This window comes from Entelurus aequoreus, linkage group LG08 (genome assembly GCF_033978785.1).
Source record: "Entelurus aequoreus isolate RoL-2023_Sb linkage group LG08, RoL_Eaeq_v1.1, whole genome shotgun sequence".
Classification (NCBI taxonomy): Eukaryota; Metazoa; Chordata; class Actinopteri; order Syngnathiformes; family Syngnathidae; genus Entelurus; species Entelurus aequoreus.
Window position 1 is genome coordinate 27,660,695 of NC_084738.1, and position 17,113 is coordinate 27,677,807.

Genomic DNA, 17,113 nt, shown 5'->3' on the forward strand with positions numbered 1-17,113 from the left:
TCTTACCCAGACACTCCACGCTTCTTTGGTAAGCTTTTCCCTTTGTTGTTAGCCCCGCTCGGCATCCCCGCTTCTGCTTCCGCTCACACCGCTTACGTCGTCTCCATTGGCGGTCACCGCTAGCACTTGACTCCGCTGCTACAAAGGCTGCTCGATGTAGCCCGCGAAGTATTCCCATGCTAGCGAGGAGGTCCACCGTACATGCATCTTTCAGTCTATAACGACCCGATCCATCCACATCCAGAATTGTCTGTCTGTCGTATGTGATCACAGAGTGTTCACGCTTTGAGCCAGCCATGAAATTGACAGAAATGACGGGTGTTTTTTGCCAAATCGCTCTACACTCCCAAGAGCGTCTTCAAGCTTCTGCATAGCAATGCGCCGCCATATTGTCATTCTCTCTAAGTACACACCAGCATTTGCTTTGTCAACTCTGACACACAAAACTGTCGTTGGCAGAGAGAACACCCGGCAGAAGTCAAACAAAACAATGCAGGACATCATTCAGAGTGTGCAACATGCGTGCAAGCACGTGTTATCTATGAAACTTTACTTGCGTTTCCCATCTTTGAATATTAACTCAAGAACACTTATCAACGTTGGGGGAAATGTGGCACACGCTCGCAGACACACATTTTTGCTTACAATCAACCAATGGCAATCTCCTTAGCATTTTACAATTATATACTAAAACCAAAAAAGCACTCGGAGAGCACAGACCTCCGCTAAACTATCTCCCAATAGTAAAAAAGTCAGTGCACAATTGTTGTATTCATGTGTTGCTTCCAAACAGCATGCAAGATGGTTCACTTTTTGCGGTCTCAGCATTTGGATGCTTTAGTTTTGTAGCGGAATTAATTAAACGGCGTAAACCCTCTTGTCAGTCAACCACTCTCTTTGTCTCTGTGGGTGGAGGCGTACACACATGCAGTGGTTCAGCCTTCTAAAGTAAACATAAGGTATTGAAGTAGAAATAATCCAAAATAGCCCCAAAATAGAATCACTTGTTCTATATCCCATTTCTTACATTTCCTGAAAGTGTCATCAAAATCCACCCATAACTTTTTCAGTTGCTGTATGTTGCTATGCTAATCAACTAACTGACAACGAACGATTGTATATACCTCCTGGCCGAGCTAATAATCAGGTGCCCGGTGACTCAGAGGTGAGGCCATGGAAAATGAGGAGTGAAAAAAAGTTGCATTGAAAAGGTCACCTTTCTTTTAAACTAATTATTTATGGGGCAGGCAGCTTAAGGTGGGTAGTGTCACGGTGTAAGATTAGTGGACATAGCTTCCTTGCAAACACTCAATGATCATTCTTCATATATAATATATATAGTCTGATGCAGGCCTTCAGTGAAACACGTGCAAATAGTTAGGACAAAAAGTATGTTTTAATTAACAAGAGGGCAGATTGAGCCAAAAATCAATAGTTTGAGACTAGCATGATATCGATATTTTTCAATTCTGTCTATGTTTAAGTAAACAAATATTTGCGTTTTTTGTTGTGTTGTTGAAATAAATTGTATATATTGTTTACAAACTCATGGAAGCAGTCTTTGAACACAAGAGGAATTTTGGGGTCAAAAAGCCGAAAGGATTTAAATGAAAGCAAATAGTTTTTGCTTTTTTTTTTTTTTAAACCTATTTTGCACTGTTTACTTTATCTTGCTTAACCAATTGTACGCAATACATTGATTGGAATATGGCGCATAAATTTATTATTTTGTTTTCATTCTTGTATTTTTCTATTCTTGTGTACTGCTGTGCAATATGGACAAAAATATATATCCCAATACACAGACTGTCGGTAATTTTAGGTCTTGATTACGATATACAAAACCCAAAACCAGTCAAGTTGGCACGTTGTGTAAACCGTAAATAAAAACAGAATACGATGATTTGCAAATCCTTTTCAACCTATATTCAATTGAATAGACTGCAAAGACAAAATATTTAATGTTCGAACTGAGAAACTTAATTTGTTTTGCAAATAATCATTAAGTTAGCGTTTACCTGTTTCTCACCATTTTTGTAAGGGGCGCCGAAAGTTGGCAAGACCCATTAGCGATCCTGTTCTGTCTCCATGAAATGTTTGTCTGCTCTTGAATGGGATTGTGCTGAAATTCTTAATTTGCCCTCAGGGATTAATAAAGTACTTCTGATTCTGATTCTTAGAATTTAATGGCAGCAACACATTGCAAAAAAGTTGGCACAGGGGCAGTTTTACCACTGTGTTACATTTCCTTTCCTTTTAACAACACTCAGTAAACGTTTGGGAACTGAGGATACCAATTTTTGAAGCTTTTCAGGTGGAATTAATTCCCATTCTTGCTCGATGTACAGCTTAAGTTGTTCAACAGTCCGGGGTCTCCGTTGTCGTGTTTTACGCTTCATAATGCACCACACATTTTCAATGGGAGACAGGTCTGGACTACAGGCAGGCCAGACTAGTATCCACACTCTTTTACTACGAAGCCACGCTGTTGTAACACGTGCAGGATGTGGCTTGGCATTGTCTTGCTGAAATAAGCAGGGGCGTCCATGAAAAATACATTGCTTGGATGGCAACATATGTTGCTCCAAAACATGTATGTACCTTTCAGCATTAATGGTGCCTTCACAGATGTGTAAGTTACCCATGCCTTGGGCACTAATACATCCCCATACCATCACAGATGCTGGCTTTTAAACTTTGCGCCTATAACATTCTGGCTGGTTCTTTTCCTCTTTGGTCCGTAGGACACAACGTCCACAGTTTCCAAAAACAAATTTGAAATGTGGACTCGTCAGACCACAGAACACTTTTTCACATTGCATCAGTCCATCTGATATGAACTCGGGGCCCAGTGAAGCTGGCCGCGTTTCTGGGTGTTGTTGATAAATGGCTTTCGCTTTGCATAGTAGAGTTTTAACTTGCACCTACAGATGTAGTGACAAACTGTAGTTACTGACAGTGACAGTCTGAAGTGTTCCTGAGCCCATGTGGTGATATCCTTTACACACTGATGTCGCTTTTTGATGCAGTACCGCCTGAGGGATCGAAGGTCACGGGCATTCAATGTTGGTTTTCAGCTTTGCTGCTAACATGCAGTGATTTATCCAGATTCTCTGAACCTTTTGATGATATTACGGACCATATATGGTGAAATCCCTAAATTCCTTGCAGTAAAAATGTTGTTCTTAAACTGTTGGACAATTTGCTCACGCATTTGTTCACAAAGTGGTGACCCTCGCCCCATCCTTGTTTGTGAATGACTGAGCATTTCATGGAAGCTGTTTTTATACCCAATCATGGCACTCACCTGTTCCCAATTAGCCTGTTCACCTGCGGGATGTTCCAAATAAGTGTTTGATGAGCATTCATCAACTTTCTCAATCTTTTTTGCCACTTGTGCCAGGTTTTTTTAAACATGTTGCAGGCATCAAATTCCAAATGAGCTAATATTTGCTAAAAATAACAAAGTTTACCAGTTCAAACGTTAAGTATCTTGTCTTTGCAGTGTATTCAATTGAATATGGGTTGAAATCATTGTATTTTGTTTTTATTTGCAATTTACACAACGTGCCAACTTCCCTGGTTTTGGGTTTTGTATATCACGCTCCAGTATATTTGTTAATATTATATTTACACACATGAAAAGAATGTCAATGTCGCTTATATTTTCTGTTTTCATTTATAACACATTTTATACATAAAAGGACAAGATTATTAAAAAACAAAAAAGTATTTTCATTGCCAGGCTTTCTTTTAAACCGTGTATACTAAGGACAACACATGAATTTAGGAATGTCTGCTTATCATAGACTGTGCTTTAGGACAACATCTATGTCAAGCTCATGTTATGTTTTTTTTAATTTTCTATATTTTGTGGTTTCAAGTACTTTGTCGCATTTTAACACTGTCTCTGTACTGTCCTTCATGCGGTGATAGAAAAGATGACACATGTTGTCGGCATGTTTTACAGAATAGCCTACCGCTGATAAGTCAGTGTCTGACTTTTTCAATACAAACCAAAGCCAAACAAAGGTGTTCCTCTTCCCTCTTTTTAGCATTTATTCCTCTTTAGACTTTGTTGGTTTAGCTTCTATTGTGCTTTTCGTCTTTTACTATGATGAGAGCCAACAATCATAATAAAACATCAATTACTGTGCAATGGCAGCTGTCATTAGGATGCCGACTGCTAAGATGTTCGTATATTCCTATTTAGACGAATAATGACCATAAGGGACAAGCGGTAGAAAATGGATGGATGGATGGATCCTCACAAATAAATGGGTTGGGGCGCGGGGGACCAAGCGTCTTTTAGTGTCGTTCTCGCCATTTTCCGGTCCTAAATGGCTATCAAAGTGTAGCAATTTGTCGAAATAAGTGCTCAGACTTCTTCTGTCTAGGTGAGAAGCATGATTTATGACCTACAATAAACTTCCAGGGAGCAATGAAGCGAGGAAATATATCGCCAGTCGATTATGTCGAAATAGTACACAAGCTTGTGATCACAGCGCCGCTACAAATAATCTGCGTTGGCGCTTATACTAACATCACTAATACTTGGTTAATATTCAAATCACAAAATGTAAATGGAGTATTGTTGGCGGTTTTTGAATGGTTATTTATTGGATCTCATGGGCAGAATAGAAGACCTCCCATTGACTTTATTTACAAGTCAGAATGCATTAAAATAAAAAAACATCCGTCGTCATGTCTTTCATAATGATTGTGAACGATAGGCAAAAATTTAAAAAAGTTCAGTTCCCCTTTAACACAAAAATTCAATAAAAATAAAGTTTTAAAAGATCGATCACTTTGTCATTTGTTGAACTTAAGGCTGCCGAGCATATGTAGATGCCTTCCAGTTTCCCGAAAGATTGGGTAGGTAGTGACAATCAATTTTTTAAATTGTTTTGAAAGACTATATCCTTGATATGGTTGTTTTGTATGTAATTTTTCATATTATACTGGGATTGAAATAAAGATGATAAAAACAAATAAAAACCATGTGTAACGCTGACAGCGTGCATGAAAGTAACTACCATAAGACTGCCATGAAATAAGTAGATAGGAAGTGACGTAGTCGATTCCCGGGCGCGGCCACCGCTGCTGCACACTGCTCCCCAGTGCTCCCCTCACCTCCCAGGGGGTGATCAAGGGTGATGGGTCAAAAGCAGAGACTAATTTCGCCACACCTAGTGTGTGTGTGACAATCATTGGTACTTTAACTTAGCGCATGCGTGGAGTTGACCCATAGTGTACTGAAGAACACATGGATGTATTAGTGCTGTAAAGATCTTTCATGTGACTTAAAACGCTACCGCAATCCTGCTTTGCTGCAGTTACATGAACCTCAGCCGAGACATTGAAATTACGACATGAACAATAGAGAATTATATCGCACGGGACATTTTTATATCATCATGAAGTGCTTCGAGAGGCTAGTCCTACACCACATCCAAGCCTGCCTCCCCTCCACCCTAAAACCACAGCAGTTTGCCTACCGGGCAAACAGATCCACTGACGACGCCATAACCATGGCTCTCCACTCTGCACTGAGCCACCTGGAACACCGGGGGAGCTATGTCAGGATGCTTTTCATCGACTATAGCTCCGCCTTCAATACCATCATTCCAGACATCCTGGTCACCAAACTGCTGGACTTAGGCCTCCCCACACCCACCTGTCTTTGGATTAAGGACTTCCTGACCAACCGACATCAGACAGTGAAACTCAGCCCCCATCTCTCCTCCTTCCGCACACTCAGCATTGGCTCTCCACAGGGCTGTGTGCTGAGCCCTTTGCTGTATTCCCTCTACACCCATGACTGTAGTCCAGCCCACCCGGAGAACACCATAATCAAATTTGCTGATGACACAACGGTGGTGGGTCCCATTACAGGGGGGGAGGAATCTGCATACAGAGATGAGGTCCTGAAACTATCAGCGTGGTGTTCAGTGAATAACCTGGCACTGAACACCACAAAAACCAAGGAACTCATCTTTGACTTCAGGAAAAACACTGCAGACCCCGCCCCCCTCTACATCAACGGCAAGGAGGTGGAGAGTGTCAGCTCCTTCAAGTTCCTCGGCACCCTCATATCTGCTGACCTCTCCTGGACCCAAAATACAACTGCGGTCATCCGGAAGGCCCAGCGGAGACTCCATTTCCTGAGGGTGCTGAGGAAGAACAGACTGGAGAGGCAGCTGATGTGACCTTCTATCGCTCGGCTGTCGAGAGCCTGCTGACGTACTGCATAACGGTGGTACGCCAGCTGCACTAAAGCAGACAAACAGGCGATTCAGAGGGTCATTAAGTCTGCACAAAAAATCATCGGATTTACACAACTCCCGTTGCCTCAACAGAGCAAAAAGCATCACCAAGGACAGCACACACCCTGGCTTCCACCTGTTCGACCTGCTAACATCGGGCAGGCGCTACAGGTGCATTAGAGCCAGAACAAACAGGCTCAAAGCCCTGAGATCGGTAGGTTGTGAGTTCAAACCCCGGCCGAGTCATACCAAAGACTATAAAAATGGGACCCATTACCTCCCTGCTTGGCACTCAGCATCAAGGGTTGGACTTGGGGGTTAAATCACCAAAAATGATTCCCGGGCGCGGCACCGCTGCTGCCCACTGCTCCCCTCACCTCCCAGGGGGTGAACAAGGGGATGGGTCAAATGCAGAGGACAAATTTCACCACACCTAGTGTGTGTGTGACAATCATTGGTACTTTAACTTAACTTTAACTCAGAGACAGCTTCTTTCCCAGAGCTGTCACCATCTTGAACTGTAACTTATAATAATAATTCACCCCTATACAATATCCTACCCTATTACCCTACTGTGCAATATTACCCTTCGAGTGCAATACGTCCGACACTGATTGTTATTTATTACTCCGGTACTCTTGTCTTGTTCTGTATATTGTACAGTATTTTGTATTTCTATAGTGTTTTGTATATTGTACAGGATTGCTTATTATTTGTTATTGGATAGTAGTCTGTTTATTTCAATTGTTAGTTTTTTATTTATTACCTCTTGTGTAATTTATTTTTACCCCATATTTGTTCCCACTACCGCACCTTAAGTTGGAGTCCTTAATCTCGTTATATGCAAATATAATGACAATAAAGTCCATTCTATTCTATTCTATGTTGCACTACAATATACTGTATATTGTAATATCGCACACCATTATAATGTTGAATTGTAATTTGTTTTAAAAATGTTTGTTTAGCCCTGTTTATCAAACAGAGATTTGTTGTTCTAAATGCACAAAATAATAGTCATTGAGAAGATTTTCTTGTAAAACATAAGGGCTAAAAATACCAAGCACTGTTGTGTTTTGGTTGAACAGCAAACAGCACCAAGTCTTCAAAGTCCTCCAAGTCACTAAATAATCAAAAGGAATGTCTCCTCTGTCTCATACTGAGCCAAATTTCAGGGGCATTGTCGTCTGGGGCAGAAACTGTGCAGCCATTCAGAATGCTGCTATTTCTGTGGTGCCACTGTTTAGTCTGGTTGCTAATATAATATTTACTCTTGTTAAGTGCTGGTGCAGCCATCCAAATTCCTCAAACAAGACCCAAACATGGCAGCGCTTCAATCCAGAATGTTATAATAGACATAATAAACGGCCCAATACTTACGGTATCAAAGGCATTCTCGCTGATGTCACCAATAACTGAATTTTGATATGGGTCCACAAACCAAAAGTATTTTTCAGGCTTTTTTTATTTTTTATTAGATGATTACATTTTTGACAAACCATTTATTTAATGTGTTCATTTATTCTGTTATTATTACATTAGGTTTTGCTTGTTCTCTCCTGAACAAAACACAGTCGTGTCATCAGCTAATAGTACTAGCTTTCAGTCTGTTATAGCTTTACAAATGTTGTTTGTACAGAGATTAAACAACTTTGGTCCCAGAAATGATCCCTGTGTTCGCCTAGCTTCACGTTTTGCTTTCTGGATAAGTAACTTCTTACCCAGTTTTTTTCCCTCTGATGCTATGTCATTCTAAATTGTTAATATGATTAATTGTGTCAAAATGCTTTTGTTAAGTACACAAACACTGCAGCTGCACACTGTTTACCATATATTGCATTAGTAATCTTTTCCGTTATTTTGACCAATGCCATCGATGTTGTCTGTGAGCCTTCCATTTTTATTTATGAATTTGTCCAATCTGTTGGTAAATAATTTTCAATGGTTTTAGAAAATTGTAAAAGTAAGGCAACCGGTCTATATTTTGTGAACTGGTGTTTGTCTCTAGTCCTTTAAATGTATACAACTTTTGGTATTTTAATTTTGTGTGGGAATTCACCTGTCTGAAATTTAGTTTGGAACTTTGTTATTGGTTCCATATCAGTTCCATTACAGTCAGTTGATGTCTTGAATTTACATTTATTAAAAATGTGATGAGCTTTTGTTCTGTCAAGTCTGTGAGGAACATCGATTTCGGTGTATGTTATCATTCAAGTCCTCAATTGACACAGGAGCTAGAACATTTTCTTTCAGATTTGGTCCACTATATACAAAGTTGTTATTGAAGCTTTCAACTACTTAATTACTACATTTTTAACGTTTACATCTGGGAAGTATTGAGTGTAAGCCTTTTCAGCGTCTTTTTAATTATGTTATTTGGGATGCCCCACGTAGCCCTTAGGTTGTTTTTGTTCCTGTCCAATAGGTACATATAATATTCTTTCCTACATGGTTTTTGCGTCCATTGATTTTTGTGTTATAAATGTTCTATGTAATGTATTTTACTGTTACAAGCATTTTTAATCCCTTGTCATCCATTGTTCTTATTTTGCTTCTTACTAAGATGTTTCCATGGACAATGTTTGTCATAGAGCATCATGAAAGTGTTTTTTTTTTTAAATCATGCTTTATCCACATTATTTACACTGTACACATTGTTCCAACTTTGTTCTCTCAGATCATTCTTCAAAGTATTCATAATTTTCTCAATGCAGTCTTCGAAATGTCTTTTTGTCATTTGTCTCTCCTCCTGTAGTTTCCCCCATAGATTGTGAAAACTGGTAGATGATCACTGATGTTGGTTATTAGCAAACCACTTACAGTATTATCATCAAAATGATTAGTAAATATAATATCAATGAGCATGGCACAGTGGCCGTGTACTTCTGCTTGGTCTTGTAATTGTAGGATATAATCTCAAGCTATACAATATACCTATGGGTATTTTACTTATTAGAGTTCAAAAATGAAGTCTTCACATAAGAAAATTACTTCTGGATTTGTGTCTGGTTTTATTAGACTAAATATTTTATTTTGCTTGTATTGTTTTTAATGAATGTTTCTATTTATTTTGTTAATCCTATTCATGTTTTAGCATAATGCTGCCTGTTTGTCAAGTTTTTAGTTGTCTAGCTGCCCTGGTATACCGCACCTCGTACAGCTGTTGTTGCTTTATGAAGCGCTCGATACTTTCATTTTTATGACTTGGAACTACAAACCCCGTCTCCATATGAGTCGGGAAATTGTGTTAGATGTAAATATAAACGGAATACAATGATTTGCAAAATCCTTTTCAACCCATATTCAATTGAATGCACTAAAAAGACAAGATATTTGATGTTCAAACTCATAAACTTTATTTTTTTTTTGCAAATAATAATTAACTTAGAATTTCATGGCTGCAACACATGCCAAAAGTAGTTGGGAAAGGGCATGTTCGCCACTGTGTTACATGGCCTGTCCTTTTAACAACACTCAGTAAACATTTGGGAACTGAGGAGACACATTTTTTAAGCTTCTCGGGTGGAATTCTTTCCCATTCTTGCTTGATGTACAGCTTAAGTTGTTCAACAGTCCGGGGGTCTACGTTGTGGTATTTTAGGCTTCATAATGCACCACACATTTTTAATGGGAGACAGGTCTGGACTACAGGCAGGCCAGTCTAGTACCCGCACTCTTTTACTATGAAGCCACGTTGATGTAAAACGTGGCTTGGCATTGTCTTGCTGAAATAAGCAGGGGCGTCCATGGTAACGTTGCTTGGATGGCAACATATGTTCAGGCATGTGATTTGACCACAATGAAAAAGACTGAAAACATTTCCGGAGGTCTGGGGGACGAAGGCCCCCAGCCAGCTCCTGGTTTTTCACCAATTTAACATGCTAAAATTAACAAAGACAGCACCATTTGAAGAAAATATTTTAGTGTTTAAAGACATGAAAACATCATTAATAGAACATGCATAACCCAATTATCCTAATGAATCACTGTATATGGTTCAGTCCCAACAGTATTTAGTCACTAATATTTACATCTTGTGTTCATTTCACATCCACAGGTGTCACATTGATCAGTGTTATTATCTACAGTTTATTTACAGTATTACCACATTGCTTCAGTTCATGTAATGTAATGTAAACATTTCATTCTTTTCGCCAAAATAGGATATACATTTATGAAAATAATTAAACATGTTTAGTATTGTTTACTCATATTTGAAAATAGGAAATAATAATAATGTGAGGACACTGACATATTGCATGAAACAAGTGTGAAAATATTTACCTTCAAGATTGTTACACCACTGACAATAGTTTCAACAGACTACATAAGAACTTAATATTACAAAATAGTATTATATGCAAATGTATTTCAAATAAATTGTTAACTAGAATCAATAATGCGACTCTTTGAATTTCATAATATATTTTCACGTGGCTTTTTATTTTTAGAAAAACCCATTTATATTTCGCAAAGCAATATTTGGTTAATATTTAAAACAAACATGCGTATTTCGCAAGCAAATATTTTTTAGCTTACCTCATTATTAACAACCCTGTCTGCAACTGAAGTGGGTGGATCTTTCCTCTCGATGTCTACGGCAGTTGTAGATGTAAACAAGATGAAGTCCGTAAGGTTTGCTCACTTCCGGTTGACATCCAAAAGTACCAGCTAGTGAAAAGTTTGTTTTCCTTGCTTCAAGTTGTTTCATATGTTTTTGGCGTTTCACATGTACTTCCAAAGCCTTGAGACCTCGTGATCCATAGTCAATATTATCATGACACCACGTGCACAAAACCTTTCCAGGACGATCGATTTTCCGAATAAAATCACAGAACAAAGTCGTAACTTCCTTCTTCCCAACAGTATCAGTGATTTCCCTTTCCATCCAGTCCCATCGAAACTTATTTTTGACATGTTTATCAATTTCTTTTACTCGTAAAGCGTCCTTTCTCTCGAGAACCGACATCATTTACATATGGAAAATGGCGCTAATAACCATTATGAATGATGACGTTATTAACGTCATCATTAATAACAGATGTCCTGATTGGTCACAAGGAACATATCGACCAATCAACTTACGGCGTAATATAAACTACGTCTCGAATCTTGATTTAGGGTCGGAAAAAAAAACGGAAAAACGGGAGATCATTTTTTTTTTCCCCCCGAGATTAAAAAAGACGGAATTCCGACTTTAGACGGAAAAATCACATGCCTGTATGTTGCTCCAAAACCTGTATGTACCTTTCAGCATTAATGGAGCCTTCACAGATGTGTAAGTTACCTATGTTTTGGGCACTAATACACCCCCATACCATCACAGATGCTGGCTTTTCAACTTTGCGCCTATAACAATCCGGATAGTTCTTTTCCTCTTTGGTCCGGAGGACACAACGTCCACAGTTTCCAAAAACAATTTGAAATGTGGACTCGTCAGACCACAGAACACTTTTCCACTTTGTATCAGTCCATCTTAGATGAGCTCAGGCCCAGCGAAGCCAACGGTGTTTCTGGGTGTTGTTGATAAACGGTTTTCGCCTTGCATAGGAGAGTTTTAACTTGCACTTACAGATGTAGCGACCAACTGTAGTTACTGACAGTGGGTTTCTGAAGTGTTCCTGAGCTTTGTGGTGATATCCTTTACACACTGATGTCGCTTGTTGATGCAGTACAGCCTGAGGGATCGAAGGTCACGGGCTTAGCTGCTTACGTGCAGTGATTTCTCCAGATTCTCTGAATCCTTTGATGATATTACGGACCGTAGATGGTGAAATCCCTAAATTCCTTGCAATAGCTGGTTGAGAAAGGTTTTTCTTAAACTGTTCAACAATTTGCTCATGCATTTGTTGACAAAGTGGTGACCCTCGCCCCATCCTTGTTTGTGAATGACTGAGCATTTCATGGAATCTACTTTTATATGGCACCCACCTGTTCCCAATTTGCCTGTTCACCTGTGGGATGATCCAAATAAGTGTTTGATGAGCATTCCTCAACTTTATCAGTATTTATTGCCACCTTTCCCAACTTCTTTGTCACGTGTTGCTGGCATCAAATTCTAAAGTGAATGATTATTTGCAAAAAAAAAAAGTTTATCAGTTTGAACATCAAATACCGTATTTCCTTGAATTGGCGCAGGGAATATAGTATTCGCACGTCTAGAATTACTGCCGGGTCAAACTCGTTTCTCAAAATAATTAACGCATGCTTGGCCTTATCGCCGGTTTATTATTGAAGCCGGATCAAATTCGTTTCGCAAAATATTAATTTTATTATCGCATGTCTATAATTTTCACCGAGTCAAACTCGTTTCGCAAAATATTTAGCATATGGCTAGAACTTCCACCGGGTCAAATTCGTTACGTCACGAGTGACGCATCTGTCCTCATTTTCAAAATGGAGGAAGCTGCTTTCAGTAGTTTACAATCGCACAAAGGAAAAAAGATAAAGAGCTATTCAGTAGGATTTAAGGTCCAAGCTATTGAATACCGGTACAGTATGCTAAAGAGAACAGTAAGCATCTATGTTTTATTAATATACCGTAGCTGCGTGTGTGAAATACTGTATAAGTCATTAAATGACTCCCGCCTCCTGGTGGTAGAGGGCGCTGCCACGCTAGTGATCCTTCTTGCGACTTCCGGTACTGCAGAAGAAGTGAACACACGCAGCAAGAGATTTTATTTTCTTCCTTCTAACATGGAGGATTACATACCGGTATCTAAAATAAAACAGTTTTCTAAACTGGACTTTCAATCGAAGCAGGAGGTAATAATTAAAGGAATATCTCCATCGAGACAGAGACTTTTAAAACGGAAAAAAGAAAATAATGAAGACTTCTATAAACAAGTTATCGATGCTTTTGGTCAGAAGGAGCTGCAAATGGACTCCATTTATAAGTACAGGTAAGACCATAATAATTCATTAATTAATTTAATTAAATGTGCTTTTCATGATGGTATGCTTACATCACACTCAAAGCGCACGCCTAAATTTTATGGATTCCTTTTGGTAAACGCCGGAGTGAGAAGAGGTTTTAAAATAATTACCGCATGCACGGCCATCCCGCCGGTTTCCGGTAAACGCAGGAGTGACAGGAGGTTTTAAATTAATTAACGCCCCTGCGGCTATTCAAGGAAATACGGTATGTTGTCTTTGTAGCATATTCAACTGAATATGGGTTGAAAATTATTTGCAAATCATTGTATTCCGTTTATATAAATAAACATTGATTGATTGATTGATATTTACATCTAACACAATTTCCCAACTAATATGGAAACCGGGTTTGTAGTGAACTCGATGACTTTTTCACAAGACATGCAAATGCATTGAGAAGATGCACCTGTATACTGTGCCAGAGAATCACGATCCTAATTAGTAAGAAATCATGATTCACATTTGTTCCACAGTTGTGCAGCACTTACGAAAATACCTATAAAAAAAAAAAAAAAGGACAGCCAGACAGCCATTTTTGGCAGGCAACTCATTTCTTTGATAGCCCGGTACATATTTTGGCAATAATTTAGTCTGTCATTAATAAACGCACGGTGGTTGACTGGTTAGAATGTTTCAGTCTGAGTGGAGTTTGCATGTTCTTCATGTGGGTGACTTTTCTCTAGGTACTACGGCTTTTCACCACATGCGCCCAAAAAACCCATGTTCGGTTGTTAAGAGACTATTAATCAAGTATATGCAACGAAATTGTTTTGGGGGCCACATTACCAGAAAGCTAAGGGCCGGACTTCTCCTTTCACTATTATTCTTATTTCGTATATTCTGGAATACCAGTAGTAGTGGACATTTGTTTTTGGTCTATTACTTTGTCTGACTTACAAATTCTGAAACAAAAATAGCACTGTTATGCTAAAAAACCTTCCATCCATCCATTTTCTACCCTACCGCTTGTCCCGTTTGGGGCTTGTGGGGAGTGCTGGAGCCTATCTCAGCTGCATTCGGGCGGAAGGCGGGGTACACCCTGGACAAGTCGCCACCTCATTGTAGGGCCAACACAGATAGACAGACAACATTCACACTCACATTCACACAGGGCCAATTTAGTGTTGCCAATCAACCTATCCAAAAAAACTTGTCAAATATATTCTATGTGACAGTGGTCCAGTGCACTGATTCTCAAACTAGTGGTATGTGGGCGCCATCTAATGGTACGCCAAAGAATCACTTGATTAAAGTACAGTGTTTTATTTTCCTATAAACACAGTATTACTGTCCAAACTGTGTGTTATGTTACAGTGGCCAAAAATATTAGGTTAGACTGTTTTTGATGAATACTTAGCCCTACTATGCTACTGTATCTTAACGTTGGTCATTATGGTGGTACTTGGAAAGCAAAGTGTTTTCTGAGGTGGTAGTTGATGAAACAAGTTTGTGGACCACTCCTAGTGTTTTAGGTAATCTGCTGCAAAGACGTTAGTCCCTCCTAATCTTTTGAACTGAACTCAGGCGTCCTTATCAGGTCTGATTTGGCCCCAGTTGAATAACACTGTGCTATGTCCAAAGGTGTGAATGTAATAATAATAATAATAATGGGTTAGATTTATACAGCGCTTTTCTAGACACTCAAAGCGCTTCACAGAGAAGTGAGAACCCATCATTCATTCACACCTGGTGGTGGTAAGCTACATTTGTAGCCACAGCAGCCCTGGAGTAGACTGACGGAAGCGTGGCTGCCAGTTTGCGCCTACGGCCCCTCAGACCACCATCATTCATCATTCATTCACCAGTGTGAGCGGCACTGGGGGGCAAGGGTGAAGTGTCCTGCCCAAGGACACAACGGCAGCGATTTGGAGCGAACCTGCAAAACTCAGGTTTCTGGCACGGCCGCTCTACCCACTACGCCATGTCGCCCCTAAATGTAGGTGTGTATGTATACATGCCTATGTGTCCACTGTCCTGTGATTGGCTGGGAACAAGTCAAGGGTGTACCTTGCCTCGTCAGCTGGGGTAGGCTCCAGCACTTCCTAAATACCTGAATCTTTAATGCACAAAATGTACCAAATTGGAACCCGCAGTGGAAAAAAGTTTGGATATCCCTCAGCGCAGTGGTCCCCAACCTTTTTTTCACCACGGACCGGTTTTCAGGGACCGGCTTTCCACTAGTGTCAGATAAATAGAGCAAAAATAAGTGCATGAAAAATACAACTCACTATAACACTGAATTAGTGGGAGCCCTGGGCTTGTTTCTTTTCAATGAAATGCAGATGGAAATCAGCCTTTGGCTACAATCGGTCACATTTAGATTTTATACGTTCATTGATGTGCATTGTATCATGTCACAGTTATAACAAATGGCAACTTCCTATCAGCAACTTCCTATCAGTAGTTTTATTGTACATCAGTAGTTTTATTGGTGTGCCTAGTGGGACAGACGAAAGTAAAGTCGGAGAAAATACAGTTGTTTATAAATTATTTAATGTTTCCCTGCGGCCATGTAGCAAATGCGTCACGAACCAGTACCGGTCCCCAGACCGGTGGTTGGGGACCGGTGCCTTAGCGTACACCAAACACTAAATAGACTCAGTAACTTGACGCTAACCAATCACATGAGATGAATAATCATGTTTAAGAAGAAATACCATTTTGTCATCAAGTGTGTGTGTTAATGCGTCACTCCTTACCTCCCCGGCCACCGTTCCTGGAGGAACCCCTGCTCTGTGTGTCGTCCCATCGTTGCCAGTATCTCCCCACACATCCTCCCATGGTTAATGGGGATCTAGTGTGCTTCCACCCGCCCTACGAGCTCAGCAGGGCGCCCATCACAGACTCTGGCCCAAGGAGGAGAATGGGCGGCGGATCCAATGTTGCAAGCCCCCAGGTTATGAACGACTGCGTGTTACCTGGATCAAGTGTTGTGTTAAAACACGATCAAACAAGCGTCGAAACTCGTGGTCCACAGGAACTGTGTTTCAAAGAGTTTGACAGCCCACCTAGCAAATCGTTTTCTTCCGTTTCAGGACATATTTGACCGCATTGGTTCTTTTTGGCTGCTTAGTAAAAGTTAGCCTGCTTGTGATGTCAAGTCGCCAAAGCAATTTTCCAAGCTAGTCAGGTTAGCCAGTTAGCTTCCGCGTCAAGGAACACTAAACTTCGGCGCGCCAGTGTTGTCCAAACAATCCCGAGTTTCTTTCAAGCTTGGAGGCGGACGTGGGTTTTCTCACGACACACCAAAGCGGTTTCTCCTGTTAATTCCGAATTTAAACACTTACATATCGGCCCTCTGTCTGTGAAATGTTACTGACGGAGGAGCTCTATAGACGCCACTGAACTTTTTTTTGCGCCTGCGCATTCGAGTACAAGCAGGTGTTGAGTTCACTTAAATCGGAATTAAAGCCAACTTTGAATAGACGACAATATATGGGGATCCAAACTAAATTTCGATGTAATCCATACACATAGGATGTTATTCGTTTTCAATAACCCGTACAGTAAATGTTCTATTTCAATAGAAGGAGAAACATTTCTAATGATGTCAGGTCGATTGCGTTTATTCGTGAAGGCGTCACAAAATGCCAGCGTTTCAGAACAGACATAGGAGATACTCAATCACTGTTCCTGTCTGGCGATTAATCCCTGTTGAAATGCCATAAAATTAGAGTTTTATATATGTATACGTGTTTTATGTAATATTTGGATATGTATAACCATTGAAGTATGGTGTGAAAAAAAGCAAAAACTTAGGGCTACTGGCCACTGGTCAACTGTATATCTAGAACACAAGTAAATTATTGAAATGTTTGAGAAAGAGAAAAAGTTTTAGACAGGGTAACTGTCTAAAACTCAAGGCCCGGGGGCCAAAGCTGGCTTTCCACACCATTTTATGTGGCCTGCGA

The 17,113-nt window shown here is 39.9% G+C and overlaps 1 protein-coding gene across 2 annotated transcripts in view; it reads right to left on the reverse strand.

Annotated features, from left to right (window-relative positions):
* Positions 1 to 16,556, reverse strand: part of ubtd1b (ubiquitin domain containing 1b) — a 38,884-nt gene extending 22,328 nt beyond the window's left edge. Inside the window, exons 1-2 of one of the 2 annotated variants that reach the window (XM_062056140.1) lie at positions 16,211 to 16,556; positions 15,902 to 16,120 (exon numbers count right to left, since the gene is read on the reverse strand). In XM_062056140.1, coding sequence (XP_061912124.1) covers positions 15,902 to 15,983 — 82 coding nt within the window. In that variant the 5' untranslated portion in view covers positions 15,984 to 16,120; positions 16,211 to 16,556. Of the gene's footprint in view, positions 1 to 15,901 lie in introns of both variants that reach the window. The other variant, XM_062056139.1, reaches the window with a different exon arrangement.
* Between the last annotated feature and the right edge of the window lie 557 nt (positions 16,557 to 17,113).